This window comes from Neoarius graeffei, chromosome 12, assembly GCF_027579695.1.
Source record: "Neoarius graeffei isolate fNeoGra1 chromosome 12, fNeoGra1.pri, whole genome shotgun sequence".
Taxonomy (NCBI): domain Eukaryota; kingdom Metazoa; phylum Chordata; class Actinopteri; order Siluriformes; family Ariidae; genus Neoarius; species Neoarius graeffei.
The window spans coordinates 3,842,440-3,866,383 of record NC_083580.1 but is presented as its reverse complement, the minus strand read 5'-3'; the positions used below and the strand labels follow the sequence as shown (position 1 = coordinate 3,866,383).

The 23,944-nt window shown below is 41.4% G+C and overlaps 2 protein-coding genes across 2 annotated transcripts in view; one reads left to right on the top strand and one right to left on the bottom strand.

Annotated features, from left to right (window-relative positions):
• The window catches only part of aff1 (AF4/FMR2 family, member 1), an 84,075-nt gene extending 65,837 nt beyond the window's left edge, over positions 1–18,238 (top strand). The window contains 16 exon segments of the mRNA XM_060935370.1: positions 1,255–1,551; positions 1,553–1,604; positions 1,607–1,669; positions 1,672–1,751; positions 1,753–1,951; positions 1,954–2,123; positions 6,776–6,873; positions 8,430–8,610; positions 10,943–11,034; positions 11,164–11,227; positions 11,530–11,666; positions 13,039–13,110; positions 13,292–13,385; positions 13,574–13,614; positions 13,711–13,898; positions 14,859–18,238. Coding sequence (XP_060791353.1) covers positions 1,255–1,551; positions 1,553–1,604; positions 1,607–1,669; positions 1,672–1,751; positions 1,753–1,951; positions 1,954–2,123; positions 6,776–6,873; positions 8,430–8,610; positions 10,943–11,034; positions 11,164–11,227; positions 11,530–11,666; positions 13,039–13,110; positions 13,292–13,385; positions 13,574–13,614; positions 13,711–13,898; positions 14,859–14,992 — 1,962 coding nt within the window. The 3' untranslated portion in view covers positions 14,993–18,238.
• Positions 18,239–19,580: 1,342 nt separating this feature from the next.
• Positions 19,581–23,944, bottom strand: part of LOC132895772 (macrophage mannose receptor 1) — a 67,503-nt gene continuing 63,139 nt past the window's right edge. Inside the window, exons 47-50 of the mRNA XM_060936606.1 lie at positions 23,765–23,941; positions 23,623–23,664; positions 23,212–23,363; positions 19,581–19,654 (exon numbers count right to left, since the gene is read on the bottom strand). Of these exons, the coding sequence (XP_060792589.1) occupies positions 19,610–19,654; positions 23,212–23,363; positions 23,623–23,664; positions 23,765–23,941 (416 nt within the window). The 3' untranslated portion in view covers positions 19,581–19,609. The remainder of the gene's footprint in view (positions 19,655–23,211; positions 23,364–23,622; positions 23,665–23,764; positions 23,942–23,944) is intronic.

The following is a 23,944-nucleotide window of genomic DNA, read 5'->3' as shown; positions in this document are numbered from 1 at the left end:
GCTTCATCATCATCATCATCCTTCTTCTTGCCGTATGATTTGATTTAGAAGAACCAGACAGCATATAGACATGACACTTCAGTAGTTAATATCTCTAGAAACCAGGCAGAAGAAAATCAGCGTGGCTGTGATGAGTCAGGATTTCGAGATCTTTCAGATGGTTCGGTGAAAAGGAGAATCGATCTGCGTTCTGAATTAAAGCTGACGGGAACAGACTGAAAAATGATCTTTTTTATGTTCCGTGCTTTTGAGGATTTCAGCCACCAGAACAGGAAGCACGTTCGAGCCCTCCCAGAAGTCCGCACGCGCGCGCGCGCGCGCACACACACACACACACACTATGTATTCTCTTCCTTGCGTATTCCCGTCAGTACAGTAACAGAAGGAAAACATATTTCGGATCGTTTAAGCCGCCTACAGTAGGAAGTCGCTGAATGGGTTTGGTGGTTGCGCTTGAACGAGCCCACGTCCAGTCCTACCAGCGAGCGCTGGCTCTCCAGTTCACTAAAGGTCAACTGGGACAGAAAAATGTGAATGTGGCCTCAACCACGTTTCATATTTTATAACGCCACAAAAACCTCACGAAAGAGCCGAGTCTGGAAAAAGTCGTCTTTTGGGTTCGCCTTTGCTTTGGCGCCAACAAACAAGTTCCATAATTTATACGCTGGTCAGAGTCCAGCCCTGAATTTATTTTAGTGCTTTTCTGTTCTAGCAGCGAACACCACCAGATGATTCAGATATCCGAGATCACTTAAATACACCTTACGCTCAAGTGTGACGTTTGTTTTTCTCTCTTGATGTTGAGACAAAAACCCACAGCGTGTCGTGTCGTGGTCCTGAGAAACCGTAAGGCGTAAAACTCTTCTGTCCTGAAAACGGAGAACATTACGGCTTTAATTCTGACTATTACACAGCACTGACACTGGAGACTCCTTCCAGAAAGAAAAGTTATATAAACACATTTCTCCTACAAAAAAAAAAAAACAATCACCGTATCAATGATTACACAAGAAGTACAGGAAGTGAGAATACAGGAAGTCCTCCACTAGATGATAACTTTATCATTCGGATTATTTTATCGGTAACTTTTTGCATGTTTTATACTTTTGCATGTTTTATACTTGAAACTGTGACGTCCAGTCTGCTTCACATGTTTTATTTTCCGTCTGTGTTTGCGTCATCACTGTGTATATATATGTATGTGTTCGTGTGCGTTTTTATGTACGTGTGTGTATTTGTGTGTGTACACCCCAGGCCGAGGGGCTGAAAGACATCAACTGGCAGTTGATCAGTTGGATCAAGGAGAGCCAGCAGAGCCTGAACCCTCAGAACCACACCGACGTTGCATCAAAACCCAACCCCAAACCTGCGACCAGCACCAAATCACAAACGCGCGCTCACTCCGAAGAGGATTCCAAACCCAAAAATAAGAAACACTACACCTCACGGACTCTGCCCGCGCAGCCCGAGTTCAGCAACGCCAACCCCGAGGCCAAACCCGCCTCTGTGAACCAACACGCCAGCCACAAACCTGCTTCAAATGCCAATACTGGGGGCAGGAAACCGAAAAACGGTAGGTGATAACCACCTGAGCAAGAGCACCAAAGCCAGAGCAGCCTGCATGTAGAAAGCGTGGAGGTGACTCCACGCAACAAAGACGCCACGTTCACAGAAGACCAAAGGTCAAGACGAAAGCGAGCCATGAAAAGAAATCCGAGAGCAGAAAATCAGTTAAACGTTCATCTTTGGAAAAAAAGGGATGGAAAAGAAGTGACTGCTAAGACTGCCCCCATGTTGGTGGAGGAGGACAAAAAGGAGGTGGAGCCTGTTCTCCCGTCTTCCCCGCCACCCAAAAACAGTGCAACTGTAACTCGTACGTCCTCCAAGAGCTCCAAAAAGAGTCGGACTTGCTCGCCAGTGACGGACAGGAAGTCCAAATCCGCAGCGTCAAATTGGCCGTCGACGTTCCTCTCACTCTGGTGGTGAAGATCCAGCTCAGTCAGCTATCCAGAGTGCCACAGGTACCGAAAACGACAAAGACGGGTACCAGCTCTCATGTGGAGACCCCTCTAAAGAAACCGAGGCAGGAGAAAGAACCGGGTAAAGCAGGCAAGAAAAGACCTGTGAGTTTCTACTTGTATGATTTTGTTTTGTTTGTTTGTTTAATGGATTTATGGAAACATTGTTGAGATTTTTCCAAAAATTTACAAAATGCTATCTACTGAGACCAAGGCTTGTATCCACAATATCATTACATGTCCAAGAGTTCATATGTAAATTCTGAACTGGAATGGACCGAGTACTGAGGCTTGAGGGACTCTGTGTGATAAAGAATATAGCAATGAAGTTGGACCTGGGCAGAGGGTTTGGAGGACTGTAGAATCCCGAGGGTTCTCAAAAGCAGAGTCTGTGAAGCATAGCTAAGGGGTCTAGGAATTAAAAAAAAAAAAAAAAATGCTATGGGACATCACAATCCACCACTATCCAAGATCTTTGTTCCTGAGCGGTTAGTTATAAAATTGTTTAACATTGAATTGAACGAGTTAATAATATAATATAAAAAATGTCCACTTTAAATAATGACGGTTTAGGCTTCACGTGTTCCATCGCTGAGGAAAAGAAAACTCTCGAGGGCTCCAATAAACCTCCTGAATATTACTGTACAGATCTGAATAATATTTAAATTAGAGATGGACTGATACGACCTTTTGTATTGAAACCTTGAATATCAGCTGATATTGATATCCATCTGGTAATTTATTTAATGCAGAGAAAAATAACAAAGCTAAAAACATAACTGACGAAAAAAAGCAGCTTTTTAAAATTCCGTTAAATTCATTCACACACATCACTTAGATTGCAAATATGATGAAGAATAAAATATATAATATAATATCCATCCTAACATAAAATACAATCTGCTCTATTTACATGTAAACATTTCCTATGATAGGATGGTGTGTTCGGGCCATTGAGGGTAAAAAGAAAAATAATGAGCTGAAGGAGAGGGTTATATTATGACAATAAAACAAAATTTTCAAGATTAAAGTTGTAAATTTATGAGGAAAAAATGTAGATATGTTCAGAGATTATAAAGTCGGAAATCTGCAGGAATTAAAAAAAAAGTGTCTCACGTTTATGAAGGGAAAAAACTTGGATATTTTCTGAGATGATGATCACATGCTTCCCGGCTGCAGTGCATTCTGGGAAATGTAGTTGAAAATCTCTTAGTACTATTCTTTTAGAAGGAAAGGCTGCATTTCCTGGAACTCTCAGTTCAGCCAGGGCGTCTGTGATGCGATGTTGAGCTGACCTTACAAAGTGAAGCAATCTGGTTCGTTGAGGAAAGAAAAAAAAATTAACACCCCCCCCCCCCCCCCCCCCCACCCCAAGAGTTTTTAATCTTGGAATTTCTGAGTTTGGTTTTATGTTTTTTTTTTTTGTTTTTTTTTTTCCTCCTCTCACAAATTTATGACTTTTTAAAATCTCTGAGAAAATCATCCCTCATAAATTTAAGACTTGGAAGTTTTGAGTGGTGGGTCATTTTTTTTTTTTTTTAGGAATTTTACCCCTCCCCCAGCTCCTTATTTCTTTCTTTTCCTTTTTTTAACTTGCAGTGGCCCTCATAATTTCAGTTTGACAAAAAAAAAAAAAACTTTTCAGCTCCAATTCCAATCTTTTTATCTTTTATTATTGGTTTCAGTATCGGATCTGATTCATCTAATTTAGATCAATATCTGATCCAACTTTTTTTTTGGCCTACAGTGGTGCTTGAAAGTTTGTGAACCCTTTAGAATTTTCTATATTTCTGCATAAATATGACCTAAAACATCATCAGATTTTCACACAAGTCCTAAAAGTAGATAAACAGAACCCAGTTAAACAAATGAGACAAAAATATTATACTTGGTCATTTATTTATTGAGGAAAATGATCCAATATTACATATCTGTGAGTGGCAAAAGTATGTGAACCTCTAGGATTAGCAGTTAATTTGAAGGTGAAATTAGAGTCAGGTGTTTTCAGTCAATGGGATGACAATCAGGTGTGAGTGGGCACCCTGTTTTATTTAAAGAACAGGGATCTATCAAAGTCTGATCTTCACAGCACACGTTTGTGGAAGTGTATCATGGCGTGAACAAAGGAGATTTCTGAGGACCTCAGAAAAAGCGTTGTTGATGCTCATCAGGCTGGAAAAGGTTACAAAACCATCTCTAAAGAGTTTAGACTCTACCAATCCACAGTCAGACAGATTGTGTACAAATGGAGGAAATTCAAGACCATTGTTACCCTCCCCAGGAGTGGTCGACCAACAAAGATCACTCCAAGAGCAAGGCGTGTAATAGTCGGCGAGGTCACAAAGGACCCCAGGGTAACGTCTAAGCAACTGAAGGCCTCTCTCACATTGGCTAATGTTAATGTTCATGAGTCCACCATCAGGAGAACACTGAACAACAATGGTGTGCATGGCAGGGTTGCAAGGAGAAAGCCACTGCTCTCCAAAAAGAACATTGCTGCTCATCTGCAGTTTGCTAAAGATCACGTGGACAAGCCAGAAGGCTATTGGAAAAATGTTTTGTGGACGGATGAGACCAAAATAGAACTTTTTTGTTTAAATGAGAAATGTTATGTTTGGAGAAAGGAAAACACTGCATTCCAGCATAAGAACCTTATCCCATCTGTGAAACATGGTGGTGGTAGTATCATGGTTTGGGCCTGTTTTGCTGCATCTGGGCCAGGATGGCTTGCTATCATTGACGGAACAATGAATTCTGAATTATACCAGCGAATTCTAAAGGAAAATGTCAGGACATCTGTCCATGAACTGAATCTCAAGAGAAGGTGGGTCATGCAGCAAGACAACGACCCTAAGCACACAAGTCGTTCTACCAAAGAATGGTTAAAGAAGAATAAAGTTAATGTTTTGGAATGGCCAAGTCAAAGTCCTGACCTTAATCCAATGGAAATGTTGTGGAAGGACCTGAAGCGAGCAGTTCATGTGAGGAAACCCACCAACATCCCAGAGTTGAAGCTGTTCTGTACGGAGGAACGGGCTAAAATTCCTCCAAGCCGGTGTGCAGGACTGATCAACAGTTACCGCAAACGTTTAGTTGCAGTTATTGCTGCACAAGGGGGTCACACCAGATACTGAAAGCAAAGGGTCACATACTTTTGCCACTCACAGATATGTAATATTGGCTCATTTTCCTCAATAAATAAATGACCAAGTATAATATTTTTGTCTCATTTGTTTAACCGGGTTCTCTTTATCTACTTTTAGGACTTGTGTGAAAATCTGATGATGTTTTAGGTCATATTTATGCAGAAATATAGAAAATTCTAAAGGGTTCACAAACTTTCAAGCACCACTGTATATCAGCCTGATGCCGATCCTGAGTTATTAAATAAATCAATGCCGAGATAGTTTTGTAGTTAAAGCAGTCTCTGGCTGTAAAACATTTGCAATCACACTGTCAAGCATTGCTGTGTGTGTGTGTGTGTGTGTGTGTGTGTGTGTGTGTGTGTGTGTGTGTGTGTGCGCGCGCACTTATAAATATGCAGCTGCAGTAAAATAAGAACAGTACCAGCCCTGGAGTCAGAAGCAGTGAGCAAATCATTAATAACTTTAACCTGCGCAGGTTCCACGGAAAGATCACGGACCAGATCGGGAAGTTAAACGGACAGAAATCCGGATGTCACTTTAGAGTTTGAATCTTGCTTTAGCTTCCTGAAGTTCTAACTCATTTATAGATACCGGTGTAGAACGGATACATACTTTTACTCTGAGGTGTGTAAAGATGCACCTTATATAACAGCAGGAACCTGGGATTCCTCCTGGATTAGCGTCACGCTGTATAGCAAAAAGTATGTGCACCCCTGACCATCATATCCATGTGTCCTTGTTGAACGTCTCATTCTAGGTTTATTCCCTTTCCACTCTTCTCTCCTGGGAAGGATTTCCACTAGTTTTTGGGGGTGTGGCTGTGGGGATTTGTGATCGTTCGGGATCAGGAACTAATGTTGAAGTTGAAGAGGCTGCAGTTCCGGTTCATCCCAGAGGTGTTGAGTTCAGTCAGGGATGTGTGCAGGACACTCGAGTTCTTCACTCCGACCTTTACACACCATGGAGCTTCATGGAGCTCCCGCGCTTTGTGCACTGAAACCTCGTCGTGCTGGAGCAGGTTCGGGTCTCTTGGTTCCAGTGAAGGGAAACCGTTGTATTGTGCTGCAGCACATAGATATTGTGTGCTTCTGACTTTTTATTTGGGGAAGAACCTCATATGGATGTGATGGTCAAGGGTGTACATACTTTTGGCTGTGTAGCGTATTTGCAAAGTTATGAGAATTTAGCAGCACTTTGTGGAGATGTATGATTGCTCAACATGTCGCTTCTTACCGTGTACTCTTATCAACCGGGCGGGGCGGGGCGGGGTGGTTGGGCAATGTGATATTTTCTGATCATCATGATCTCACAATCCACTTTTCAGAGAGATAAATACACGGGTATTGTTTAATGTTGTTAAAGTAACTTTTTAATTAATAATTACAAACCTTAATTATGTAATAGTCACTAATAGTCCTGTGGATCGCGATCCGTATCGTGTTCTAAATATCGTGATGTGATGTTTTGGCCACATCGCCCCGCCCTGCAAACTGTTCTGAGCAAGAGTGTGAAAAAGGGTCAATGAGTGACCCAGATTTGAAGATGATTGTGTGTGTGTGTGTGTGTGTGTGTGTGTGTGTGTGTGTGTGTGTGTGTTTTATTTTTATTCAGGCCGATCACAGTGAGCTCTCTGTGCCAAAAAAGAAGCCGAAACTGGAAAAAGAGGGAAAAGAACCATCTTCATCTCAGCACAGCTCCAGCAAAACAGAGTGAGTCACACACACACACACACACAGGTCAGTGTTGTGACCGGGGTGTACAGTAGTACTGATTCATGTGAGTGACTGACTCCATGATGTCATCCATTAGCCTGCTAGATTAAAAGAAATCCTGTAAAATAATTTAGCTATTAAATACCTTTTTGTTTGTGACTGTTACTGTATAAATGTAGTCTGGCTAACGCGACAAAGCTCTGCGAGCATTTGGTCTGGCCAAGATATTAAGCCCAACCATTTCCCAGAGCCCGTGGTTGACCCGCCTCCCTGAAATGCCTCAGTTTGCTACTGGTCGAAGCCAGAAAAGGCTGTGACGAAGCTTAAACCAATCACATCACTCTGTCCTCTGACGTATGCGACGCGACGGGGCTAACTGGTAGATTAAACTCTTACCGAAGCCGGTCGGGAGCAAGGCGAAAACGTCCTTCCTTTCAATAAATCCCTCCAGGGCTGCTCTTTGCTCCGTTTTCAATGAGAACTTCCCGTTGAATGCTTTCAATACAGCATCTATGCGTAATAGATGCGGAAGAGTGAATGAAGCGCTTCCGGCATAGATTCTGTAAACAATCTATGGCTTCCGGTCGCAGTTCTACTACGTCAGTGCCTTGAACACGCCTCTACCCAGGGCCGTTGGAGATGCTCAAAGTTGATTGGTTCCCGATTTTTTGGGAGCTTGGAAGAGCTGGAGATAGCCTGCCTGGCCAGACTAAGCTCGCAACAGGCCCTCGTGTTGCGTCACGCTTAGGATGGGCGGGCCCAGGCTAGTATAAATGTATAATATAAACATGAACAAACAGAAGAATTGTATTTATTTATTTATTTATTTTTAAACAGCGTTTTAACGTGTGTGTCTCGGTCATACAGCAGCGTTAAATATTAAAATATATGATGTTTTTGGGTTAAATAAAGGAATGAAACATAAACTTGAACAATATTTAAAATGAAATTCAAAGCTGTATAAAATAAACCAAGAAAGATTTTAGAGATTTAAAAAAAAAAAGTACAGTTTGTGGGTTTTTGTTCATCTTTTAGGGGGTTTTGTGTTTTGTATAATTCTTATTTTTTTTCTTCAGCTTGTTTTGTTTTTTTTGTGCAGGTTGTATTGTTTTCTTGCCGTGTCTTTGGTATATAATTTTTTTTTCTTCTGATATTATTTTTCTTGTCTTTGTTTTGTTTGTTTTTTGTTTGTTTCCTCACAGTATAAGCTTTATTTTTTTCCATTGGTGTTTTAAGTTTGTGTGTTTGTGTGTGGCGTGTGTTAGTTTTGGTGTTTTTTGTGGCGTAGATATATCATTATTGCAACGTGTGTGTTTTTAGTAGTATTTAATTCTTGCAATGTGACTTTATTTATCGTAACATTTACTCAGAAGGAGCAGATCGTTTTCCTGAACACCTGTTGGTTGCTGCTGTTAATAACCTGAATGTGTCGGAAGGTTACGGGACGAACCGTCACACACCTCCGTACGGAACGGAAAGTCCCTGATCTTCCAGTGGTAACGAAACCCTAACCGTTGTGTCCTGACCACGTCCTCATCCTCACTCCATCACAGAGCACCGAAGAGCAGCCGTGAGGAGACGGACAGGAAGAGCAGCAAGAAGGTCCACAATCCTGCTCCTGCTCACACCTCGGGACACAAACGGCGCTCGGGAGAGATGGAGGAGAGCAGCAGCTCGGGCAGCAAGCACAAGAAGAAGAGCTCGAGCAGGGAGGAGCACAGCAAGAGCGACAAGGTACCGACGACATCAAGACGCTTTACAGATCGCATGGGCCAGGCTTTAAAATCGTCCCTTTTTTTAAAGAAAATAAAATGAAATGCGGCGTCTTGTGCGTCCAGCATCATAGGGTTCCTGGATATTTTATATCCGAGCCAGAAAGAACAAATCCAAATGATTCTAATGTAGGAATTTGTGTATTGAGAGGAAAAAAATGGTGGACAAATTGAGCAAGTTGTTTGTTTGTTTATTTAAAAAAAAGCTTTTGTTTTGCTGCTCCCCCTCCCCCGACTTATGGGAAACTTAACAGCAAAATATAGACATTACAAATAAATAAATCCTATCTAGAACATAAAACAGTATATTAAATTAAATAATATTTATAAAATAATTACTTTTTTAATAGCTCTGGTGTATTATCCTTTCTTTTTTTTTTTTGCACAGGTATAAAAAAAAATCAGGCTATTTATTCATTCGTATTTATTCCTTTTTCTTTATTTGTTGGTGTATAATTTTTGTGCTGTGTTTTTTTTTTTTTTTTTTTGGGCTTTACAGTGATGGGCAAAAGTTTACATACCCCAACAGAATGTTTCGTTTCTTGCCTATTTCTAAGAGAAATTGAATGATAATACACAAAAACCTTTATTTCACTTGTGGTTAATGGTTGGCTGAAGCCATTTATTGCATTCATTACTGTGTTTACTCTTTGAAAACCATGAAAACAACAAAAACTACCTAAATGACCCTGATCAAAAGTTTACATACCCCTGTGAATTGGCCTGAAAACCTGTACACAATTTGACATAAACAGGACTGAATGGCAATTAAAGGCAACTACCTTCACCTGTGATCGGTTTTCTTCTAATTAGTGGGTGAAAATAAAAGTCAGTAAATTGCTGGACTTTTGAGAGAACCTTTTATCCCTCATCCAGTGCTGCGCGGCATCTTTGAGATTGAGCCATGGGAAAATCAAAGGAATTGTCAAAGGACCTGCGTGAAAAGGTAGTTGAACTTTATAAATCAGGGAAGGGATATAAGAAAATATCAAAGCAATTAAAAAATGTCAGTCAGCACTGTTCAAACAATAATCAAGAAGTGGAAAGTCAGGGGCTCTGTAGACACCAAAGCCCGTTCAGGTAGACCAAGAAAAATTTCACCCACCACTGCTAGAAGAATTGTGCGTGATGTAAAGAAGAAGCCCCAAATAACATCTGGTGAACTTCGAGATTCTCTGAAACAAGTTGATGTGGATGTTTCAAAGAGTACAATTAGGAGACTCTTGAGAAGAAATGGGCTGCATAGGAGAGTTGCCAGAAGAAAGCCCCTTCTACGCAAATGCCACAAAGAAGCCCGTCTACGATATGCCAGACTGCACAGAGACACGCCCCAAACCTTCTGGCAAAAAAGTTGTGTGGAGTGATGAGACCAAAATTGAACTTTTTGGGCACAACACTAAACGCTACATCTGGCGAGGAATCAACAAGGCCTATGATGAAAAGTACACCATTCCCACAGTGAAACATGGTGGTGGATCTCTGATGTTTTGGGGATGTGTGAACTACAAAGGCACTGGAAATTTGGTAAGAGTTGATGGCAGGATGAATGCAGTCACTTATCAAAAAATACTGGAGGAAAATCTACACGCCTCAGCCCGGAAGCTGCGCATAGGACGAACTTGGACATTCCAGCATGACAATGATCCAAAACACAAGGCCAAATCAACTTGTCAGTCGCTACAACAGCATAAAGTGAAGGTCTTAGAGTGGCCATCTCAGTCTCCTGACCTCAACATTATTGAGCCACTCTGGGGAGACCTCAAACATGCAGTCCATGCAAGACAGCCCCAGACTTGACAGGAACTGGAGGCTTTTTGCCAAGAAGAATGGGCAGCTTTACCATCTGAAAAGATAAAGAGACTCATTGACAACTATCACAAAAGACTTCAAGCTGTTATTGATGTTAAAGGGGGAAATACACAGTATTAAGAATTGGGGTATGTAAACTTTTGATCAGGGTCATTTGTGTAGTTTTTTTGTTGTCATAATGGTTTAAAAAGAGTTGACATTTTCTTGACAATAAATGGCTTCAGCCAACCATTAACCACAAGTGAAATAAAGGTTTTTGTGTATTATCATTCAATTTCTCTTAGAAATAGGCAAGAAACGAAACATTCTGTTGGGGTATGTAAACTTTTGCCCACCACCTGTATATAGTACAGCTACAAGTATGCCTTATAATATTTATTTATATATTTTAAATGAGTTCTCAATGTCTGAAGTGTATTAATTGATTTGTTAATTTGATTTATTATTATTATTTTTTAATTTCCCCTCCACGTCTCGTCTGTCAGAAAGCACCGAAGAGCAGCGCGTCTGCCCCGGAGTCGTCAGCTTCCTGCGGAGCCCCGGCAGCACACAGACCCCTGCTCAAGTTTGACGATAAGTAAGAAATAATTCCTGAGATGGATGATTGATGAGCAGCAAAGATTTGTGAGGTCAGATACTGGGGGTTTTTGTGTGTGTTTTTTTTTTTTCTCCCCCCATTCAAGATGTTGCACTTTTTCTCTTTCAGGCAGCACTCTGTGGATTATCATATGAAGGAAGCCAAAAAGCTGAAGCACAAAGCCGACGCCATGGTAACGTATCTGTAAAGAGTTTACTCATTAACTCGACACGTTTACTCCATTTTGTGGAAAAGTGTCCAGTTCACCCTGTCAATTGGAAAATCATGAGGTTTTTTTGTGCGCCCTCTGGTGGACACACTACATAATGACAACACTCATAACTTAGTTGAAGGATCCAAATTCCATTTCTGTTTCTTTTAAAATTGTGGTTTATGGGTTTATTTAGTTCCTTGTGTGTGTGTGTGTGTGTGTGTGTGTGTGTGTGTGTGTGTGTGTGTGTGATCGATCCTGTTATGTGTCTGTCCTTCCTCTAGGTGGATAAAATGGCCAAGGCCTTGAGTTACCTGGATGCTGCCATGTCCTTCGTAGAGAGCGGCGTTGCCATGGAGACAGATCCCCAGACACCCAAGTCGGCATACACCATGTTCTCCGACACCGTAGACCTCGTCAGGTAGGAAGTGTGTGTGCGCACGCGCATGCAGATCACACAGGATGTAACATTTTAATTTATGTAAGTTGGAGCTGATTTGAAGACCATAAATGGAAATGTGGGCGTGTCTTTAAGTAGGAATAAGGACGTCAGTAGCACTCACACACGTGCATGGATTTTATTTTATTTTATTTTATTTTGTGTGAACAAACTTGGAGCAACATTTCCAATTTCCGAGAAATTGGTATCTCCTGGGGGGGAGAGAGACAACCCGCGGCAGTGAATCACAAGATTTAATTTTTGTTTACACGTGTAAATTATGTTTAAATGAAACTTTAAAATCTTCTTCAGGTGCTGTAGTTTTGTTGATCATAAGATTCCGGATATAAATCGAAACGCTCTTTTCTTTCAGATTGAAACCGTTATTCTCATTTCAAATTCGTGAAATAATTGTTGTTATACGAGAATAAACCACTCCGTGTCATGCCGTGAAAGGAAATGGATCAGTGACGGGGTGGAACAGCGTGATGACTCGCACCGTTTACTGTCTTCCACTAAGCGCATGTCCCTGAGTGTTTTATTCCTCTTACACCACAGTGATTAGTCGATAAGGGGAAATATTTTACTGACCCCTCAAACACAAGCTGGAGTTTTTATCCGGTTATATTTACTTGTGTTTAATGTTGGTGAAGAGCCACAAAACAAGTCGTCGCTTGCGTCACAGCAGCTCTTGAGTCGCCGCTCCGTCACAGTCTCTTCCTGTTCAAAAGCCCACAGCTGGATCCGTTCCAGAGAAACTGTAAACTCCTCCGTCCTGAAGGTGATGGAAAAGACCCTGAGACTGGAGACTCCTTCTGTAAAGATTAAATAAACGTCTCGTTACACAAAACATCGACGCGACGCACTTCAGCTCTGGGTTTTTAAAGCTTCTGTCTTTACCACGAAGTGGAAATCTGTGATTGTGCAGCACGCTTCAGCGGATCAGGCTTCAAACTACAGACATTAACCTGCTGCCTGCTTCTCCTCCTCCTTCTCTTCCTCCTACTTCCTTCTTCTCCTGCATCTCCTTTTCCTTCTGCTTCTTCTCCTTTTCCTCCTCCTCCTTCTTTTACTTCTTGTTGTCCTTCTTTTCCTCCCCTTCTCCTTTTTCTCCTCCTTCTTGTCCTTCTCCTCTTCCTGTTTCTCCTCCTTCTGTTTCTCCTCCTTCTTTTCCTTCTTGTCCTTCTCCTCTTCCTCCTGCCTCTCTTGCCTCTCCTCCTCCTTGTCCTTCTCTTCCTTCTCCTTTTGCTTCTTTTCCTTTTCCTCCTCCTTTTACTTCTCCTTGTTGTCCTTTTTCTCCTCTCCTTTTTCTTTTCCTCCTCTCCTGTTTCTCCTTCTCTTTCTTCTCTGACAGATTCATCCTGAAGCTGAAGCACTACTTGGATCCGTCAGCTCCTGCATCAGAGCGAGACTTCTTAGTCCTGTGGTAGGTTTCTGTTGAAGGAAAAGGACTTTTGGGTCAGCTCTCGGTTTCGGGACTCTCTGGGGTTGTTGTGTTTGAAGTGATGTAATTCTGAAGCGTTCTATGTGACAGTCAGAGTTTTTATTTTATTTGTTTGCAGTATTGTGTGTGTGAATGTGTGTGTTTAAGCGTTTTATTTTTGCAGTATGCGATGTCAGGCCCTCCTGCAGATGGCGATGTTTCGCTGTAAACGAGACTCGGCGCTGAAGTACTCTCGCACCCTCACCGAATATTTCAAGGTAAACGCTCGGGGTATCCGCGTCGCCTCAGCTGGGTGTTTATTATAAACCTCCTTTATCTTTGTTCTGGTGTTATGATGATGTATCTGCTTCCTGAAGTAGGATTATGGAATATACGGTATAACGGGGGAAATGCGGCTGTTTTTCATTAGTTTTTGTGGTGGTGTTTTTTCCCTCTCTGTTCCCAGATCTCGAAGACGGTGCAGGCTCCTTCCCCCTGCATCTCAAAGTAAGTCGATGCGAAGTTCAGGTGTTTTTAATACTCTGATTATTTACTAGAACCACTAACTAAAAGAACTGTGTGAATGTTTGTCTCGTCTCCCAGGAGCTCGTCCCCGATGTCCCCGATGCCGTCTCCGGCCAGTTCGGTCCTCTCCAATCCCAGCGGCAGCACTGTGTCCATTCCTCAGCTCATCCAGCAGATGGCGTCATCGTACATCAACATCACCGCTCTCTTCCTCAGCGCTCACGAGACGTGGGAACAGGCTGAGGAGCTGGCACGCACACGCACCGGTACGTTCAGGATATGTGTGGGGTCAAAGGTCACGAGCCACGCTTTTCTAATTACATTCCCACGGGGTTAAACTGTAAAGTGGAAAAAAAGTGTTAAAAAGACTAAAAGGTTCCAGTTTAGTTTGGGTTTCAGTGACATCAACCTAATAAACAATGTCACTGCTTTGGCCCCGCCCACTTAATGAAGGGGAGAATCAGTTGCCAGTTATTCATACGATCACATGACCAACATTTAATGGCGATTAATATCTAACGAACTTTCTCTGGGACGTTAATGAACATCTTCATTAAACATCAGGGTTTATTTCTGAAGGTCAGGAAGGAAAGAAAGAAACAAAAGAAATAATGAAGAAGGAAGGAAAGAAGGGGGAACAGGACTAAAAGAAGCAGGCAGGGGAGGAAGGAAGGAAAGAAAAGAAGGGAAATGGGACTGAATATAGGAAGAAAGGAACAAATGAATGAAAGAGAGGAGGGAAGAGAAGAAAGAAAAGAATGAAGGATGGAAGGAAACTAAGAAGAAGGAAGAACAAAGGGAGGAAAGAAAGGTAAATGGGACTTGAATGAATGAAGGGTGTAAAGATGTGAAGCAGGAAGAGAAAAAGGAAATGAATGAAAGGATGTAAAGAAGGATGGAAGTCAGGTAAGAAAAATGAACAAAGATGGAAAGGAGGAGTGAACTGAGGAACAGAAGGTAAATAAAGCTGAATATAGGAAGGAAGGAAAGTGGGATGTGAAGAAGGGGGAAGAAAGATGGAAAGAAAGGGAGGAAGAAAAATGAGAAAAGGGAAAAAGAAATAAATGGGAGGAATAAAAGAAGTTTTTTTTTTCTTTTGTAATTCCAGACTTTGGCCACTAGAGGGTGGTGTTGAACTACTGAGTTTTAACTTGTCATTTGAAGAATGAAGCAAATCTGTGTGTGTGTGTGTGTGTGTGTGTGTGTGTGTGTGTGTGTGTGTGTAGGTCTGTTAAGTGATCTGGACAAAGCCCTCGGCCGCCTGAGTTTGACCTCCAGCATGACAGCTCTGGTGCGTTACACTCGCCAAGGCCTCCACTGGCTCAGACTGGACACCTCGAACCCTCGCAGCGGCCCGTGAGCGTGTGTGCGTGCGTGAGAGGGGGAGAGAGAGAGAGAGAGAGAAAAACAGGCGTTTTTAAAATTCTTTTATGTTCTGCTTCGGGAAGGAAGGAAGTCTGTTTGCACTTCACTCTGAATGAAAGCCAGCGGATGTGAAGGTGGCGAGTGCACGATGCTGACATTTCTGCATTTCTTCACACCAAGAGCAAACTGAAAATCACTGGAATCACACACACACACACACAGAGAGAGAGAGAGAGAGACGCTGACGTCGTCTTTTTTCTTTCCCATCGCCGCTCTAACAGACAAACGGAGGGAACAAACCTGAAGTGCACACTACACGTTTAAACTTTATCTTTGCACTCGTTTCCTCTCGTCATGTGACTCATTAATTTAAACCCCACGTTTTTCATTATCTCCTGTGGAAAACCCAAAAAACTGTGATCTCACTATTATTTATTTCATCTACATTATTATTATTATTATTATTATTGAGTAATATATTAACCTTGAATCATTTTTCCCTCTTTGGAAACACTTTTTTACCCTGATGTTGAGGCTTCCGTCTAACATGAAATGTTCATATTTTTTAAAGGTATTTTCCCGTGATGGAGCTCTGAAGGATGCGTTTATCGCTCACGCTGCACTGTTGGGGTTTTTTCAGATCCGCAGTGAAAATATATTTGATTGATTGATTGACAAATGAAATATAAAGCCACCGTTTGTTTTTTTGTTTGTTTGTTTTTTTCCCCCCAAAGTTTTTTCCAATTTGAAATCAGTTAACAAAACAAAATGTAATTCTACCTCAAGAGGACAACAGAGGCAGAGGAACAATTATTAACACACACACACACACACACACACACAGAGAGAGAGCTACCTGTACCTGCACAGACCCAGGGCCTGAGTTGTACCTGAATGTAACGTCACACCTTTAGTCCATGAAACACTTTGTGCCTTATCGTGAATCTGCTGTAATGAAACAGAATCACTGCAGATCCGCAGAGTAAAAAAGATCTGAAAAGGAAAAGATGAACTCGTAACAGTCGCGTGTAAATGATTTATGATATGAATTAAGAAATGTATATATCCTGTCCGTCTCTGGATATGGCTTCAGACTTAAAGCACTTTTCAGGAAGAAAACCCAAAACACCAGAATGCTGAAGTGAAAACTTCATCCTGGTGTGTGTGCGCGTGTGTGTGAGGGATCTGATTTTGTAGCCAGGTTGGTATTGCAAAGGTGCCAATATTTATGATTTAACTGTAGCATTTATGATTCTTGATCTGTTGCTGTGGCAACACCTGAAATTCTTTCGGCGTAAAGGACGATTCGCTGAAGGAGGAAAAGACGCCGAGATGCGAGAGGACTCATGTTAACTTTTATTTAAGTAGCACCAATGCAGATGTTTCGCCTTTTACTGTTGCTTGGTGAACATCTGGAGAGGGAAAAAAAAAATTAGCTAGATAGCTAACTTTTCCACTACATTCTCATGGTTTATCATTCAGACTGTTATCATCACGTCATCTCGTCTCATCTATATTTTTTAATCTTGGTGCGTTAAAATCTTTTCCTGTTCTTCCTCAGCAGAGTTTCTCATCATGTGACTGCAGATCCTCCAGAAACAAACGTTTCCTCTGTACGTTGCTTGTTGAGCGAGATTTAATTCGGTTTATCGGAGTGAGAACAGAACGTTTAACGAAGGAGACAGATTTCAGAAAACTCTAGTAGCTGTGATGTTTTTTTTAAAAAAAAAAACAGGACAAAACCGAGGCTTTGTTGTAGATTTTGCATTATTTATTTATTAAATATTTAACTGAACATTATGAAAACGGCGAACCGTTTGGTGAATAAAGCAGTCGGCTACAATTTGCGGCGTTGTGTTGAGTTAAAGCATCTCTTTCCGTGTAATCATCTGTTCAGCTTTGATCGTTTCCATGGTTACATTCCAGCAAGGTTTCCTTTCCACCACCACACCTCAAAAAAAAAAAAAAAAATCCCCAGCCAATCAGAAAATTAAATTTTCCAAGCCAATGTATTAAATGAAATGATGTTATTAATTATTCTTTCTTTTTACATTTCATTTTTATCTCCAGAGGAATGTTAACCTTTCTGAAACGTGTCACGATCCAAATTTTTCTACAAAAAATTCCGCAATCAAAATTTTTCGATTTTATATTTCAATATTTTTTTCTTTTTTTTTTTTTTTGTTCTTTGCTCCAGAAAAATGTGGACTGGATTTAGAGCAATAACAATTAGTTTGTTTAAAGTGTGTGTGTGTGTGTTTTTTCCTTTCTTCCTGTTGTCCACTGTTAAACTTGAGTGCCATGAAAAGCATTTCCCAAACCAGTCTCTTACACACACACACACACACACACACACACACACACACACACAGACAGAGTGTCTCTTGATTCTCGGTTGTAAAGGTTTGTTTTGGAAAACGTTGGCTTTTTATTTTCCTTCCTGAGATTCCCGGCGGGATTCCTGAACTGGAAATGTGAACTCTGAGGATCGCTGAGGTTTAAGGGCTGCACATGAAATCCAAGAATAAATTGTATTATTGTATTTATTTTATTATTAACATGATTTATCTGGTTATCTATGAAAGGAAGACTTTATTCTATTACTGTTCATCTTATATGATCATCTAACATTTTGATTTTTTTCCCCGTTTTTTTTTTTCAATTCTTCCAAAGAACGCTGCTTCACTTGTTCTTAAGACATTTTGCAGGATCTTTTTTCTTTCCCTTTTTTCTCGTCTGCACACTAAATGAAAAGGTCCTCCATGTTTCCATATCATGTGACCATTCTGTAAAAGTCTGAATCTCGTGTGTGTGTGTGTGTGTAGGATATGAGTTTGCATTCTGTTCTCCATCATATGCGTGAGGTTGTTTTTTGGTTCTTTTGCAGAACAGAGCATTCTTTCAAAATGATGGGGGGAAAAAAAAAAAAAAACACTTTCCAGTCCAATAGTTTGGAATCATTTTGTAATTTTGCCTTGTTGGACGTATGATGTGTAAATAGTGTTGTGTACAGCGCTGTATAAAGGACGGCAATGAAATGAGTTGGGTTTTTTCTTTAACTTACAAAAAAAAAAAAAATCAATCATATTTTTTTTTCCAAAGCTGTTTATGCAGATGTTTGTAGCTTCGGTGGAGAAGCAAGGGCTCGAGTTGGATCATCAGTTCCTCTCTGGCCGCCCACCGCAGCTCTGATTTTGTCTGATCGTTGACAGGCAATAAAGTTTTGGGGAAAATATCCAGATCTTGTGTGTGTGTGTGTTTGTGTTTTATTCAATGTAAAGACAATGATGCACAAATACTTGTTTGTTACCTCGCCCGGGACGGAGTCCACCAGGGGGTGTGGTATTTTTTATTTTTTTTTTTGTTAACAATATTACGGGAAAACAGCTGGATCAGTCTTCATTGAGGATAGATGGGCATTGGTCTCAAATAGAACCTCCAATATTTTGAGGGTCATCGGGTCGGTCACCAAAAAGGTCAAAATCGTTTTTGTTGTGGCTTCTGTCTCATATAGAGGCGCTCGCCACTAACGTCATCGTGCTGTAGGAGTGTAACAATCGTGCACTGTGCATGCGCATACACGTGTTCCGATTAAAATGGCCGGTGAGTCTATACAATTCAGTTCACCGTTCGAAATAAATGGACTAGACTAAAGAAATGGCTTTCAGACATGTTTCTGCTTATTACAGAGGGAAAGTGCGTTCCACTGAGCTCTAGCGCCGGGCCATTTCCGGGAAATAAGAGTTTGGGTCATGGTGACAAAGTGTGTATGTCAGCCTCGGTTCGGAGGTTTCAGTTTCCAAAACTGTAAGAGTAGAATAATATAAAGTACAGACACTTGGTATATTTTACTTCTGTCTTTTTTTTGTGTGTGTTCATTTTTGGATTATGTTTCATTTTTTGTGGCTCCTGCCTCATAGAGTAATGCATTTACTGTATGGACATGGGATCAGAAAACTTTTATTTATAAGCAGGAGCCGCATGGACCCATAGGGGACCGATTTCCCCCCCAATATCTTCCTTCATATTCATAAGTGCAACTGGGCGAGGTTTGTTTTGCCTGGCAACACTTTTTTTTTTTTTTTTTTGTATTTCTTCAGTTCAAGTGCAGGTGTGTGTGTATACAAACATTTTTTTTTTTAAACCTTTATTGAACCAGGTTAGTCTCTTAATTTAAAATCTCTCTTTTGCAACAGAGACCTGGCCAAGAATAAAACTAACATGTAATCTGACAAAAATCCAAACACATTTATGCATTAAAACTTAAAAGAAAGTCCCAGATAAAAATAAATCATGCAACAATTAAAAAAACACAATGACAGTCCTCAGTTTTGATAAAGCTGTGGTTAAAGATCTGAAATTTAACTCCATTTATTTAAACTGATAAGCTCCTTTAATCTTTAAAAAAAAATTATATACAAGCAACATTTAATGCATTAGTGAGCATTTTTTTTCTTTTTGCGATTAGCTTTAATCTTTAAAAAAATTACCTTACAAAAAAACATTTAGACTTCAAAACAAAACATTAACTGCATTACAATTCGATTGATTTACATCTCAAACTTCCCTATAGTTTAGCTGTACAACTTTTAGCCACGCCCACTTCACAACTTCAGGTGTCTGATTCGCCGCCAAAGTTCGGGTTGCTGAATGTGGGCTGGGAACAAAAAAAGGAACATGTCAGATTATGTAAGGAGTCAATCACACCATGTTGTGCTGTTATAGAAAAATCATCAACAGTGGGGACGATGTGAGGAAGTGGATTTATCTACAATATTACCAACCTGAAGTTGATTATTTTCCTATAACAGCGTGTCCTGTAGTGTTTTATAACTCAGTGATTACAATTTTCTGTCTCAAAGAACAACGTCGTACTTTATTTGTTTACATTTCATGTTCGCGAAGTTATTTCCTGTTCTGACTTTTGCCACAGCAGGAAACTTTTACTACATCTACAATTATCACTGAAGTACATGACATTTATTAACAGTTAGAATTTATTGTATAGACCCCATGCACTGACATCACATTTATGTTCGGAACCATCGCTACCCTTGTCCTGGGGGGCAACCGAACTTTGTTTACATGCTGAAGCCAAGCGAAGATGTCTGACGTCTGTTGCTGTTGTCCGACTACAACCCCGATTCCAAAAAAGTTGGGACAAAGTACAAGTTGTAAATAAAAACGGAATGCAATGATGTGGAAGTTTCAAAATTCCGTATTTTATTCAGAATAGAACATAGATGACATATCAAATGTTTAAACTGAGAAAATGTATCATTTAAAGAGAAAAATTAGGTGATTTTAAATTTCATGACAACAACACATCTCAAAAAAGTTGGGACAAGGCCATGTTTCCCACTGTGAGACATCCCCTTTTCTCTTTACAACAGTCTGTAAACGTCTGGGGACTGAGGAGACAAGTTGCTCAAGTTTAGGGATAGGAATGTTAACCCATTCTTGTCTAATGTAGGATTCTAGTTGCTCAACTGTCTTAGGTCTTTTTTGTCGTATCTTCCGTTTTATGATGCGCCAAATGTTTTCTATGGGTAAAAGATCTGGACTGCAGGCTGGCCAGTTCAGTACCCGGACCCTTCTTCTACGCAGCCATGATGCTGTAATTGATGCAGTATGTGGTTTGGCATTGTCATGTTGGAAAATGCAAGGTCTTCCCTGAAAGAGACGTCGTCTGGATGGGAGCATATGTTGCTCTAGAACCTGGATATACCTTTCAGCATTGATGGTGTCTTTCCAGATGTGTAAGCTGCCCATGCCACACGCACTAATGCAACCCCATACCATCAGAGATGCAGGCTTCTGAACTGAACGCTGATAACAACTCAGGTCGTCCTTCTCCTCTTTAGTCCGAATGACACGGCGTCCCTGATTTCCATAAAGAACTTCACATTTTGATTCGTCTGACCACAGAACAGTTTTCCACTTTGCCACAGTCCATTTTAAATAAGCCTTGGCCCAGAGAAGACGTCTGCGCTTCTGGATCATGTTTAGATACGGCTTCTTCTTTGAACTATAGAGTTTTAGCTGGCAACGGCGGATGGCACGGTGAATTGTGTTCACAGATAATGTTCTCTGGAAATATTCCTGAGCCCATTTTGTGATTTCCAATACAGAAGCATGCCTGTATGTGATGCAGTGCCGTCTAAGGACTCGAAGGTCACGGGCACCCAGTATGGTTTTCCGGCCTTGACCCTTACGCACAGAGATTCTTCCAGATTCTCTGAATCTTTTGATGATATTATGCACTGTAGATGATGATGTGTTCAAACTCTTTGCAATTTGACACTGTGGAACTCCTTTCTGATATTGCGCCACTATTTGTCGGCGCAGAATTAGGGGGATTGGTGATCCTCTTCCCATCTTTACTTCTGAGAGCCGCTGCCACTCCAAGATGCTCTTTTTATACCCAGTCATGTTAATGACCTATTGCCAATTGACCTAATGAGTTGCAATTTGGTCCTCCAGCTGTTCCTTTTTTGTCCCTTTAACTTTTCCAGCCTCTTATTGCCCCTGTCCCAACTTTTTTGAGATGTGCTGCTGTCATGAAATTTCAAATGAGCCAATATTTGGCATGAAATTTCAAAATGTCTCACTTTCGACATTTGATATGTTGTCTATGTTCTATTGTGAATACAATATCAGTTTTTGAGATTTGTAAATTATTGCATTCCGTTTTTATTTACAATTTGTACTTTGTCCCAACTTTTTTGGAATCGGGGTTGTAAAACTATAGCGAGAAAAGCTCTACTACCGGATTACTTGGATAATCGTAGTCAGAAAGAAGCAAAGGATAGATACACGCGGAAATTAGTTTATTGGCGGTTATGAGCCGTACAAACTTCCTTGAAACGACTGGAATGATGGTGTAGATTTGTGGCCTAGCATTTGTTCCATCAGTGTTGGAATGTACCTTCTTTTTTCGAAGAGTTATTAACCTAGCTTTATCCAGCTAGCTAAACCTTTAACGTCATTGGTAGGTTATGGATGCTGTTACAGGGCAGCACGGTGGTGTAGTGATTAGCGCTGTCGCCTCACAGCAAGAAGGTTCTGGGTTTGAGCCCAGCAGCCAACGAGGGCCTTTCTGTGTGGAGTTTGCATGTTCTCCCCGTGTCCGCGTGGGTTTCCTCCGGGTGCTCCGGTTTCCCCCACAGTCCAAAGACATGCAGGTTAGGTTAACTGGTGACTCTAAATTGAGCGTAGGTGTGAATGTGAATGGTTGTGTGTCAGCCCTGCAATGATCTGGCGACTTGTCCAGGGTGTACCCCGCCTCTTGCTTATAGTCAGCTGGGATAGGCTCCAGCTCGACCCTGCACAGGATAAGCGCTTACGGATAATGGATGGATGCTGTTACAATTTTACATTTCAAATGTAATTTTGGATAAACTACAGACTCCGCCCACATTTTGTCTCAGACTACCGAATGTTGCGATGCTGTTTAAGTTGCCACCAGGGTCACGGTTTCTATACCAAACTGGGCTGGTTTTGGAGCAAGGCTGTAAAAAGGAAGCCTGAAGTCTTGTTTAAAAAAAAAAAAAAAGGGAAAATCAGATTTGAAATCTAATCAATTTCTGCTAAAAGAAAATACAGACTATGGTAAAGAAAGGAAAAGTATATCGATGATGTACAGAAATGTTTCTGTTTGAAGATTGATTAGGAAAAGGAAAAGTGGGATTACGGAGAGGATCACTGGGACCAAATGATGCTACCAATCAAACCATGGTGAACCCATTTCCCATCCAGAGACTCGATGCATGTTTGTTTGTTTTTTTCGACGAGTTTCAGGTCTTTTTGTGGTTTTTGAGATGTAATCATATCAAAGTCCTTCCCATGCCAGGACCTGGTTTTCCCAGGCAGCCTCCGGTCCCAGTACTAACCAGGCCGTTAAGGTGCATTGGGCGGTGCTGATCTCCACTTCTACAGCCCTTGGCCTCTCGCCTCTACAGCTAGGGTTACAGTAGGGGGCTAGTTCTCTGGTAACCACGAGAGTTTGACTCCTTACTAAGTAAGTACCGTTTTTATGATGGTTACGACCTGACCATGAGTAGAACTCCTGATCAAGAGGTGGACGCTAGGCTAACGCACGGTTCAGATATAATTAGGCTGGACATTTTGCTGAGACCTGACAGCAGCTGTGTTATTTTCCTAACTAAAGCAGTTCATTGCAGCGTTGAGGAAGATCTACTGCATGTAACTCACCACAGTGACGTGATCTGTGCTGGTGCTGTGTGGGAGACTGATGCTGCTCAACTTCACTCGCTTCACCCTGAAGAGGTAGTACAATATGGCCAGAATGATTCCCACAGCCAACAGGGCTCCGATTATAGCCCCCGTGAGCACACCTGCATGAGCTACCACACACACACACACACACGGTCATTATCGGTTCGGACTTCTTTCCCACTGCAAGTCAAAGTGCTAATAACATCACACTGTGACACAATTTTAACAGATAAGCATCAGACGCTCCTGTACACCACGCTGGATGACACAAACACACGGGGATGTTCAAAAGTGTAATATAAATGTTCAGGCCACTTGACTTGATATTTTTAACACTTTTAGAAACAGCAATGTTCTGAAGACTGGGCAGAATAAGAAGAAACTCACGAGGGATTGGAGAGGCTGTAGTTGTGTGACCTGTAGAATAATCTGCAAAAGGAAAGAACAGATGTCCTGGTGAGTACAGCTCTGTGTACCGACGGGGTTCTAATCCTACAGGTTCAACGAGAGGGTTGAAAGCGAGTCTCACCCTGCTGCCGTTTGCAGACGAAGCCTCTCTTCTCAAAGCAACTGTTGTCGCGCCACTTGCCCTCCTTGAGCATTTCCACACAGTCCTCTCGAGCCCCGTCGTGCCCGCCGCCGTCCGGCTGACCCTGAGCCCAGTTGGTGAATCCCAGAGCGCTCAGGTCAGTCCACGCCCAGCCATCTG